The 12,587-nt window shown below is 42.8% G+C and overlaps 1 protein-coding gene across 3 annotated transcripts in view; it reads right to left on the bottom strand.

Moving 5' to 3' along the window:
- MRAS (muscle RAS oncogene homolog) overlaps nucleotides 1–12,587 on the bottom strand; it is a 43,197-nt gene that overhangs the window by 13,448 nt on the left and 17,162 nt on the right. For 2 of the 3 annotated variants that reach the window (XM_053402939.1, XM_053402929.1), the window contains one exon: nucleotides 4,364–4,574. The exons of the other annotated variant lie outside the window; for it this stretch is intronic. In XM_053402939.1, the coding sequence (XP_053258914.1) occupies nucleotides 4,364–4,556 (193 nt within the window). In that variant the 5' untranslated portion in view covers nucleotides 4,557–4,574. The remainder of the gene's footprint in view (nucleotides 1–4,363; nucleotides 4,575–12,587) is intronic. 3 annotated transcript variants of the gene reach the window in all.

The following is a 12,587-nucleotide window of genomic DNA, read 5'->3' as shown; positions in this document are numbered from 1 at the left end:
GGTGTACCACATTTTCTCCTTAATATCTAAAGTAAGGTTACCAGACGTCCCCGTTTCCTGGGGACAGTCTCCGGATTTACAAACCAGTCCCCATACAAAATCCATTGAAGTTGAAAAGTGTCCCCAGATTCATTGAAAAAGATCTGGTAATCTTAAAGAGGTTCTTATGCCTCAGAGCATGTACAGAATGCATTTTCCTCCACTACAAACTATGGAGCCACAGCCAGCCTCTGTATATTTGGGATTAGGGAGCACAGAGGCTCCAGGTCAAAGACTGTGGCCTCCAGGCAAGTTTACACCTCTGTTTTTCAAAGTTAACTTGACTAGATATACAGTTCAACAAGTTGCGCTAAGGTGATTGTTCCGTCAGTGCAAGCTTGCCAGACAGAATGACCTCCCTTTTCCTCCCACTGTATACTGTTCTAGGAGTTTTCCCAATTCTCCCAATACGATTTGGGGAGGATGAGGGGAAGAGCGGGAAAAGTCCTGATGCGCTAGCAGAACTCATTGTGCTTGCTTCTGCCAGGACAACTACTTAGTTGAATCTGGTCCACTGTATTCATTGCTTGGTGAAAAGTAAAGGCAGATTCAGGCCCCTAGATATTAGCCCCCCCCTAAAAATTAAAAAAGCAATATGTAAGGTATATGCTTACACTATCTATTTAGAGCCCCTCAGATATGATTTTTATTGTGCATTCATGATGATTTGTGTTCGTGATGGTATTGGGGTAGTTATATATGTTCTTGCTTTCAATACTTTCTGTGGCTACAAAATTTCAAAGTGGAAATACTGTTCCATTTCTAATTAGTGTATATCCCCATAATATCCTACTGAAATCCCACATTTTCTTTTTGTACCACAAATGTCTTGGTTTACTTTTCGTCCCTCAAGACAGCAATAATGACGCAGCGTTGGAGAAGCATCTTAGAACAAATAATAGAGCAAAATGATGTGTGGACGGTCCAGTGTAAATCCATCCATTTATGCTGTACTTTTGTACTGTTTTATTGTTGTTAGCCGCCCTGAGCCCGGCTTCGGCTGGGGAGGGTGGGATATAAATAAAATTTTTTATTATTATTATTATTATTATTATTATTATTATTATTATTATTATCATTATTATTGCACTATTGTTGTGTCAAAGACATGTTATGGAATACACTCATGCACAAAAAACCAATTTGGAAGGCTTTGCAATTTCTGTATCATAAAATATCAGAGCAGCAAGCAATAATTCTGAATTGCTGCTATGCTAATTTGTGATCTGTTGCTCTGATTCTGCATTTGCCATGATGTGATGGCATACCACATGATACGAGAAATCCTTAGAAGATTTACAACTTGTGAGGGTGGTGTGAAACAGCCAATACTTTCCCCCCTTCAAAGACAGAGAGAAAGGGATCTAATTTTGGGGAGAGGGGAGGGATTGATTCTAATACAAAAAAAGCAAACATCAGGATTCAAAACTATCCCTCTCCTCTGTAAGGGAAGAAATAATTTCACTTCTGATGAAGCATGGATTTGGAGTGCTAAGAAGAGATGGCACAACTAGGAACCTGTTCACTGACCCTGGTGCAAAAAGGGCCGGCAGAACAGAGGCAAAAACCTTAACCGTTTAGCTTGTTTAGAAGTCAGATTTAAAACAAAACAAGAAACCCAGGCACCAGCTTCTCAGTGACAGCGACTATGCAAGCATGAATGCTTTCAGAATGATTGCTGGCCCTTTAACCTTCTGGTTAGATTATTCCCAAGCTGTTTTTATGATCTTTGCAGAAGCCAGGCAGACGAACCAGCGTGATCTTGGTGTGAAGCAAGAGCACATCTGGAGGTGGGCCAAGCCAAACACAGCAAGAAACGCTGACAGAACTTATGGGAAGAATTTAGGCAACCAGCTTACACGTACTTGTTTAGGGGAAGGCTAAATTGACCCAAGTGGAATTCACTTCTGAGCCAACAGAAGCATACATACTTGTGCAGTTAGTACCAGAGCATAAATGCATAAGATTGCAATTCTAAATATCCTGGATGACTATGGCGTTGTGGGCATAGCGCCTTGTCTTAACCAGATTTGCTCAAGTCTCAGGGATTTTGATGGAATTTGCTTCCAATTAAGTAGGCTTACAATGCCAGCCAGAAATCAAAAGACTGTGAAGGTACCTCCCAAGCATCCTTTAAAACAAAATAAAAACCACACCTCTTCCTTCCCATTATTTTACCTACCAGTACCAAGGTAGTACTGTACTTGGTCGGTAGTTTGAAGGAGGGATGCAAAGTACAGGCTGCAACTTTAGATTTGCACAGTTGAAGTTGATAAAATGGATTTGTCACCCTGGTGCAACAAATCCTACCCTGCAGCCCCCTTTTAAAACAAACAAACAAACAAACAAACAAACAAACAAAAAACAACCCCAAAACTTTTTGCAGTTACAAAAGTGAAAAGTGTGGAACAAATGAAGGATTAATGGGAAGACATATAAAACACCTTGCAAGCAAGTCAGGATGAATGCTCATTGTCATCTAACATCCTTGCACACAAATCACAATGAATGCTCAATAAAAATTGGCCTGAGCCTAACTTCTGTTTGAGCTTTGTGCAAGCAAATCAGGATGAAGGCTCAATGAACAGGTTGCCTGCGGGGGCTGGGGGCCAGTGTTCAGGTTCTTGTGAGCCAATATGCTCAGGAGACTACTGTTCGCCTGTCTTGTTAAAGCATTTTTCTTTGGCTTCAGATTTGGAGCACCAGCACCAGACTGGCCTCTAGCAATAATAATAATAATAATAATAATAATAATAATAATAATAATAATAATACTCTGTAAGCATCAGATTCAGCAGCAAATAGACAGAAGATGTTGGGTGGTTGCAGCAGCGGTGGGAGAAAACAGGAGACTAAAACAAGTTGTTTGATCCAAACTGCTCAAAACAAAGGTGGAATTAATTTAGTGTAGCAAGATTAATTCTTGGATTCCAGCCGTGTGTGCATAAACATTGCATGTATACAAATGCACTGAGTTCGTGAGCAACTGGACAAGCAGCCCCAGGAGAGAAATGATGAAAATAGCTACGTGCAGAGAAAGTGGTAGTGGTTATCAAAAAACATCGCTTGCATAATAATTCACAAGTTTATGAATAGCGCCTGCCTTGGTTACCTTTATTTTCCTACATTGTTCTCTAGTAAAAGTAAAAGTTCAAGAGGGGGTCGGATTTCTTTTCAGACCCATAAGAGTGCTTTTCAAGTGCACATGTCATCTGAAGCAAAAACAGCAATGACAACAACAATGCAAAATGTGAATCTGTAGCTGAGTCGATTTCAGGAACGGCTTCAGTTTGTTTGTGTAAATTCGGAAACACCTTGAAGGGCTGGTGCAATGGATTGATAAAGAGGGTGTTTGAGAAGACGTGGGTTCAAATCTTCACTTAGCCACAAAGCTCATGGAGTAACCTAGAACAAGCCACATTCTCTCTTTCTCTCTTCGCCTCACCTGTTCCATAGCATAGTTGTGAGAATTGAAACCCCTCTCAGGTCCTTGAAGAAAAACCAGGAACTCAGCATGGCAAACAAATAAATACCATCAATCTCACCTTCATACCTTGGAGCCAGTACTGAGAGAAATACAGTACAGTGCTAATATACTGAAATTCGCTCCTGGAACAACAGGTAGGAGAGAACTTCCGAGTTTCTTTATTTGAACTAGGGGAGGGTGTAGCACAGAAGTTTCACTGCTTCCAGCCGGGAAGGCAGAGCATAGCCATCATGCCTAGTAGCCATTGATAGCCTTCTCCTCCATGAATTTGTCCAATCCTTTTTTAAAGTCATCAAAGTTGGTGGCCACCACTGCACCTTGTGGCAGTGAGTTCCACAGTTTAACTACACATTATACTTGTCTCTAGCAAAATCTACTTCTATCCAAGTGTTTCATTCTTTTTGTGTGTGTTCTTGGCTTGACTTCTGTCTGGTGCCTTTTTGTCTGTTGTATTGTTTTTTCTCTCAGTGGTTTTTGTATTTTCTCTGTAGCACGCTGCCTAGCAAGATAAACATATTTTTGAATATGGGCAAAACACTCCATTAAAGACCCAAACGCCTGTGTGTTCTGGCCATGACCCCCCAAACCAAAACTTCAGTGATTTAAATCATTATCATTAAAATAACTTTCATTTGGAGAAGAAAGACCAAGGCAGGTTGATAAATATACTCTACATGGAATAAAGGGCAAATCGGAATAGCTCCACTTGATTCTTGCACCTCATTTATCTACACTGAGATATAACATATGCAATCAGTAAGATATATGGAATTTATGCACACACAAAAGTTGAGCAGCATCAGATGAAAGCCCATCAATTCAAAATAGGTGGCTCACCATCTAGAATGGCCCACTGCCCATCTATCTCCGTATGCTTCAGGTAAGAGTCTTCAATAGTTGGATCATAGTCTGGCACAAAGATCTTCTGGAAAAACTGAATGGTGAGGGCACTCTTCCCCACACCCCCATCTCCGACCACCACCAACTTGTACGTGGGAAGGTTTTCACTTGGAACAGCACTTGTAGCCATGGTACCGATAGGTTAGAACTGGAAAAGAGAGAGAATTCTTGTGTCACAACAAAACAGCATGCAAGCTTTCGAGTTCTCCAAAACTCTTTGTCAAGATGATGGTAAACAAAGAAACTTGGGGGGTGAATATTGAAAAAAGGTAGCTGGTAGTAAAGCTAGGGACCTGGCTCTCATAAGAGCCTAATATGAAACACAGAACGAGGTAGCAGTCATGCAGATGAGACTCTGCAGGTACTATGAAGGAATCAAGGAAGCCATATGTCTCCCTAAGGATGGCGTAAAAGTCAGAGATGAGAAAATGGCCACTACATGTTTCTCCTTCCCAAAAGGCCATGGTGCAACTCACTCCCAACTATCATCCTACAAAGCCTCATTTACATCTCTGCTGCCTCCTCCCCTGTTATGTCTTAAGACTCTGGCAAGATGATCTTCAGGTCAGTAGGTACATGTCGTAGTAACCTGCCTGATAAAGCACTTGTGTTAATAGGGTTGTATTGTATCATCCAGTCCCAGTTAGTGATCTCACAGCCTCATTCTAGGCCAGGAGTAGCCCATGTGGTTCTCTCCAGAAGTTCTTTGACCACAACTCCCATAATCCCTGGCCACTGGACATGTTGACTTCACCTGATTGGAGTTGTAGTCCAAGGACATCTGGAAGACACCAGGTTAGCCACTTCCATTCTAGGCTAACTGATGTTTCCAGATCCTTTTCAATGCAGCATCATGTACTGTTGTAATCCAACTTGGAGGTACCAACACTTGGATACACAACTGAAGCCAGGAAAGGTCATAGTTGGTACCCCATCCTAAGCTGCTAAGAGAGTTCTCCATTCTAGAGAGATCACATGTGTCTCATTGTCATCTGCAAACTACAAACCTGATCCTTATAAGGGAAGTATAACCCCACAATCTCCTTCAGAACAGCTGGAACCCCACTCACTCGGGGCAGGATGAACCTCCCACAAAGATCTCTGTCTTCTCTGACTTGGATCTCAGCTTACTTGCCTCCACCCATTACCACATCCAGGATTTAGCACTACCCCTAAATTTTCAGCGTCTAACCCAGGTTTGGATTAGCTTGGCTTCATTTGCAAGACAAGCCTGATTCAAGGTCTGTAAGTGGGGGAGACAGGAGACAAAAGATGGCGGGAGACCTCAATTCTTCTTTTCCCTTCTGGTCAAAGTCAATACATAGTCCATGCCTTTTAGAAGAGAGCATGAAGCTCAGAACCAAAACATCTCATCTTGCCAAAAAAAGAAATAAAAAGTTATCGGGGGGGGGGGGGGGGAGCCGTTCTGAGTATGTATAAACTCCTCGGCTGAGAAACTGCTCATGACAATGATTTACAGTATCCATGGTAACCTGTGTGACGTTGAAATTGCCTAATCCTGTTATGAAACCTGCAAAGGGGGGGGGGACACTTAGATACAACAACAGCAGCTGGAGCTGCCTCGGTGTTCCTCCTTCTCTCTTCCAGATGGTTCTCTCAAAATCTGTAGCTTTCAGATTTAGCAACAGCTACAGGACGCTATTGCTGTTTAATTGTGGCCATGAAGCTGATAATAAAAAGAGAGAGAAACGTCCAGTGTTACAGACTAGGCACCAAATCCCTGAACAATGCAACAGTGGTGGGTCTGCGCATGGCTTTCCTTAGGGACATGGAGATCACCCAGTGCACCCAATCATTGCGAACCTGTATCTCCCAACCTGCTCTCTGTCCCAGCCCAACTGCACAGGAGATGGAAATGATAAATGATCACCAGTGAGCCATTTGGAGCAACCTTGTTTGTTCATGACACATGTCCCCAGACATACTAAGCCTCTGAACATTGGGGTTAAACCAATCAGGAGAAGCCATCATTTTCCTGCCCCTGTTTCGGAATTGCCAGGGTCCCTGGGGCTGGTCTCCTTCCTAAATCAGACCTACATTCGTCTAGTCCGCAATTCTGTAGTCTCCAGCGTATTCTGGTTGGTTCTCGCATACCAACCATTGCCCGTTTCCCTAGCTCAAGGCAACTTTGCTTGGAGCCCTAGGAAATCTTGTTGCTCCAGCTCAGGTTGGGGGCTTCTACAGGAGCAGGAAGCTCCAGAGGAGATCATGAGAACTCAGAGATGGAAGTAAAACTGGTGGGGGTCAGTCATGACTTGAAGCCCAGATGGCTGAACAGGTGTCTCTCCCCATAACAGCCTACCCCTTATAGCTGGTATGGCAGAGGGAGGCCTTTCTTGTTATTGCACCATTGAGGGAGATTCGCCTGGTGGTGACACAGGGTAGGGTCTTCTCTGTGGTGGTGCCCCATTGTGGATTGTTCTCCTGGAAGCAGTTCTGGTGCCAGAGCTTACAGCATATTGGCACCAAGAAAAGACCTGCCTGTTTGCCTGGGCATTTATGGGACATTAGCTGCACCTGGGAGCTGTAAGGAGGATTTTTATTAGTTGCTGGGCTGAAACCTGCCCTCCAGTTTATCAAAAGATTTATTTCAGTTCAAAAGTGGCTTCTGTTTTTTGGTCTTGTTCTAATGGCACTTTAGAATTCACTGGGTATGAGTTTTTTTTATTATGCCTTGTTGCACAGTGGCCAAAGGTTAGGGTGCACTTGCTCTCCACTTGAGATTTTTTTTTTTTGTACTTCAGCAGCCTTCTGGATCTCAAAAATCACCATGGGAGGAGTTACTTTGTGGCATCTTCTCCTGAGCTTTAATGGAAGTGTGGAAAGCCAAGGAGGATGGCTACCAAACGCCTAAGATTGGTGCACTCACTAATACTGTTTAATGGAAGTCTTTCCTTTTGCATTTTACGTACCCCAAAAAATGTTCTACGTGCATTTCTTTAAAAGTAAAAAACCCAACAACTTCATTTTAAAACAACCAACAAAAAGCTGTCAGGTGTACCATCCAGCTGAGGTCTTCAGGGAAGGTGAGCACTTAAGAATGCCGCAGAGTACAGACCCCTGGAGAGATAATTTGCAGAACAAAACAACGCTCACAGACCTCCCTCAGCCACCTTGAAAGTAGGGTCAGCTCAACACAGCTCTGCATCCCATCCATGAGAATGTCACTGGCATTTTCTCTCCACCCTTTGAGAATTTTCAGATTAAATCTCTTTTCTCATTAATAGATGGGAAATTGTTTTTTATTATTATTAAAAAAGGACAATTTTTTGGCACACCACTAGTTTTTATGAGTGAATGTTAGTGGATTTTTTTTAAAAAAAATTCTTAATTGTTTAGAATGGATTTTTTTTTTTAATTGCATTGAAACTCTCCCTGGGATCATAAAACAAAAGTCAGGCTAAACTATACATTTAACAAATAAATAACAACAAATAATGGAGAGAGGCAAGCTTCCTCGAAAGACGGAGCTTGCTCTGTCTCTCACTGTCAATCTGCCCTTGCAATGTGCATCTGCAGCAGACTGGTGGGCAAAGGGCAGGCCAAGTGATGGACTATCAATATTGGTTTTTGCTTCCCTGGGTGTTTCAGCCTTATTAATGAAGGGTTTCAGACCCAGGGATGAATGCAGGAGTGAATGAGAAAGCTGGTCATTAGACCTAAAGGCACAGTCTCTATCTACTTCTATAGTTATTGCCAGCAGCTCAACACATGTCTAGGATCAAGCAATCAGTGGAACTACAGGGATGGTATCAGTGATAAATGGGAAATAAGAAAACGGGCACTGTAGAGTTGCCTTTCAGAATAAGAATGGACAATGACACCCATTTGTTAACTAAGTATGTGTCCTAGAATCTATGGCTAGATGCACCCCAGAACTTGCTGTGTAATCCATAGCGGTTTCAAGGTAAGTACATAAAGGTACCCACGGTGGACAGATCTATGCGGAAAAATGTACCTGGAGGACAAAAGGTTTGAAAACCATTGCTAAGTACAGTGGAAAACTTTGTTCAGGCCTGCATTTAAATGAACCAACCAAATTCAAATGTCTTAGACTAATATATTGGTGGAACGCAACAATCCTTTGGATTCCTGTGAATTTTGAGATGCAGATCTTGGCTCAAAGCGGTGGCAAAGTGCATTAAAACACATATTTTAGGATTACATCTGTTTCAAATTGTGTACATTGAGAGAGAAAAATATGTTTTTAAGATTGTGAGGAATATATATTTAACTGTAAGTTTTCACTTTTTTAAAAAAGTAATCACAAATTACGGCAAAAATGGGACAGAACGGACATGTGAACATGTGTAAAACTGACATGGTCTGTTTGTCCCTAACTATGGCTTGAATGACTATTCAAGTTCGGCTGGTTTATTTTTTTAAAAAACTATGGCTTATATCCAAAGCAGTGCCAAGTCCCCCATTCCATCAGTACAAGAATTTACACTTGTGTGCCCAAGCTTCCCCCCTCTCCTCTCCCTAAATATGTTCTTTTGTTTCCCCCAAAGCCCTGGGTGCATACGAGGGAAAGGGTGTGGGGGGAGAACTCTAATGAGCATGTGTTTATCCTTCCACTTTCGAAACAAGGGCAATGACTCCTGCCCCCACTCTCTCACTGCCGCCATTTCTAAAATTCTCATGAGTCAACTTGGTGGCTGAAATGAGAACACTTCTGTGAAGAGTGAATGACCCTTCAAGGCTGATTCATATGATGCTGGCAATTCTTAACCTCATTTTACGGCTGCCAGCTGTTCTCTCCCTGCTACCCCCCAAACCTCACATAAGGGAACCAGAGCTCCTCACCTGATGCCCTTTCCATCTCTGCTGAAAGAGCAGCATTTGCTCGCTTCGCCATCTATGTGGAGTGCGTTTAAGAAGCAACACAGTCCTGGAATTGCACAAAGGAACAGCCAAAGGCCTTTGCTCCTTGATGAACATTTAACAGTTATTTTGGGAAACACAAAATTATAGCTTCGGCAATAAAACCCACGTCACCGTAAATTACTGTGGTAGGCAGAATCAGAGTGTCACGGCGCTGCAAACTTTCCAAGAAGACAGGCAGCTAAAGGGCTGAGTGGAGAGTGCAATTTTACACACCCCTCCTGCTTACAGGTTAATTAGCAAAACTAAAAAGTGTCTGTAGATTTCCCAGGAGACCTGCAGTGTGAGGACAGAAAAGGCTCCTGGGATTGTACTTGCAAAACCTTGTGGGATGGCTAGATGCCATTTTCATGCTCTTCTTTGCCCTTTTTAATGCCACTTCCAGTTTTGCGGTGATGTGTGCAGTTGCATGTAAAAAGGTAAAGGTAAAGGACCCCTGACAGTAAAGTCCAGTTGCAAAGACTCTGGGGTTGCGGCGCTCATCTCGCTTTACTGGCCGAGGGAGCCAATGTTTGTCCGCAGACTAAGCCGCTTTTGGCGAAACCAGAGCAGCGCACGGAAACACCATTTACCTTCCCGTCGGAGCGGTACCTATTTATCTACTTGCACTTTAACATGCTTTTGAACTGCTAGGTTGGCAGGAGCTGGGACCGAGCAACAGGAGCTCACCCCGTTGCGGGGATTCGAACCGCCGACCTTCTGACTGGCAAGCCCTAGGCTCAGTGGTTTAGACCACAGTGCCACCCGCGTCCCGCAGTTGCATGTACACATGAATAAATGGGTAATTGCCAAAAGGTGTTTATATTCTCTTCACACTGCCCCCGCTTTTAAATGGAAACTTTTAAAAGCCAGCCCTGCCTTATTTCAGAGCCCACCTGTTGAGTGTGGCCCTAAACCTCTGCCCCAAACTCCTTCCCTGAGGGCCCCACTGTTCCCTGCATGCAGGTCCAGAACCCAGGCCATTGCAGCACATTGCTTATCTCATTAAGCACTTTTTAAATCTCCTTACTTCACAATGAGAGGGTGAAATTTGCACTTAGACCTCCCCCAGCAGAAACAAATGACACATAAAAGGGCTTAACTTTGGCTGCACTGTGCCCTATTCTTTCTTCCTTTATTATTATTATTATTATTTTTTTAAAAAAAAATATTATTCTCCATTTTGCTCCTGGAGAACATTATTATTGTTCCTTTTTTAAACAATAAAAAATACCGCCTTCAATGAAAGTACTTAATGCAAAGAAAGCGATTCTCATTTCAGTAGTAATCACCGACACAGTGGATTTGAATTAACTAGGCAGGAGAAAGAAATCAGATACGCGAGAAGTCCATATGCCTGCCTATGTAGACGTAACAGAAAGAAAGCTAATCCACACAAGGAGGAAATTGCTTGGAATTCCAAAATACCCCTGCCCTTCCTTTTAGCACAATCCCTGGAAATGGGCAAGTTCCCTCTTGGAAATCACAGCTTTCTAGTAAATGAATTAGTAATCCCTCCTGTTCACCACCCTTGGCTGTTCCAGATCAAACTTCCTCAAAACACCAGGAAATCAAGGGGAAACGTCTTAATTGCCTTTGATCACTGTTACAACTGTCACTATTTTGGATATTTCTTTTGGATGTTGCACAAAAAAGAAGACTTGATATGTGTAGTATGTCTATTGAACTTTATGGGAGGAGGGCGTAAAGCTGCAATATTTTAAAAAGAGCTCATGCAGCAAGACCTGGTGTCACAACCAAAATGACAGGCATGCAAAGCAGCAAACTGAGCAGCGGCTAAGCGCTTCTCCCATACAATTCAGGCATCTATTATTTCATATATATTTTTAATGCCACACAAAGGATTATCAATTAACTTGTCATGTATTCCCCGAATAACACAACTTCCCTTCCCCATGCAAACTTCTTCCAGGATGGGGAAATTTCTTAATGACGTCACAAACACCATGCACAGACAACTTCTATTCCACTTTGCTGAACTCATCCCCCCACCCCAGGCTGTACCCGCGAAGGGAAAATGTATTTTTGAATTTATTTTATTTTATTATTGCTGAGTACAGGCCTTTCCCTGGTGTGCTAGCTTTACTGCATTGCAGGAAGTTTTTGATGTGAAGCGGGGAAGGTGATTCAGAAATGTAAACTCCCTCCCCACCTCCTCCAAGCTACCCTTTCATTCTACAAGAATGGCTCCAGGATCCCACGGCTAGACTGGTAACTGAGCTCAGGCTTTCAAATGTGCATCTATTAACACTTTCATTAGCCCTTTGTGGTTTGGCAGGGGATCTGCATTATGGATTTTAACATAGTAGGTGACCACATTTAGACACTACTTTGGGACAAGGCACAATCATTTTTAACGCCACAAAGCTTCTTATGCGCATACACCTAAAGCTCTGAAATTCTGTACTCTGCTTGGAAGGTTTCAAAGCCTAGCAACAGCTCCAGGCTTGATCACTTACATAAACTGTAGCTGAGAAAGGTGCCTTCAGCACTGAGAGCAGTAATTCTTATTTAAGCTCAAGACTCCCTGTTTCCATCTGTTCTCAGACTCTCAAGGGCATCTCACACGTTGCAAAGGAAGTTTCAATCCATTTTAGCTTTAGTCGACTACAAGCAAACAAAAACAGCAAATCACCAAGTTGTCAGAAAGGCCTATATGGACTTGTCTGCACATAATATAGTTTTGGAACTACGCAGAAAAGGCCAGTCTAGGATCACAAATCCTGTTGGAAGCTTGTTGGTACATGCTCTAGTGCCACACGGGTGAAAGGCAAGAGTTCTCCATCTCCAAGAAAATGGAGGTGGAGGAAAAGCAGCTGGAGCTGACAATTTGAGGGCAGGAAAATGGCTGGGGGTGAACGTGTTTCACCGCCACCATTGCCACCTTCCTGTGAAATTGCAATCTAAGCAGCTGCATTTCGTAAAACAAAAGCCACCTGTAAACACAAGATAACAGAACTACAGATTGCTTGTTGTTCTATCAGTAGGTGTTGGAGCACAGGGCTGCACACACACAACATTATATTCAACATTCAGTGTACAATGCCATCTTGATTTTGTTGCTTCGTGCACACATACAATCTAGGCCTACTGCATACTTTACGTACCCCAAAAAGAGCTTTAAAACAAATTAGTTTCAGTCCAGAAATAAAATATCAATGCAGATTGATTCTACATTACAATCCATTGTGTCCGAAGGGGTGGATGTGCTTCCAGCAACGGGGGGTGCACCCCCACACCCATGTTGTGGGTGGGT

Source organism: Podarcis raffonei, chromosome 1, assembly GCF_027172205.1.
Source record: "Podarcis raffonei isolate rPodRaf1 chromosome 1, rPodRaf1.pri, whole genome shotgun sequence".
Lineage (NCBI taxonomy): Eukaryota > Metazoa > Chordata > Lepidosauria > Squamata > Lacertidae > Podarcis > Podarcis raffonei.
Note: the sequence above shows the minus strand (reverse complement) of the source record. Positions and strands in the feature narration are given on the sequence as shown.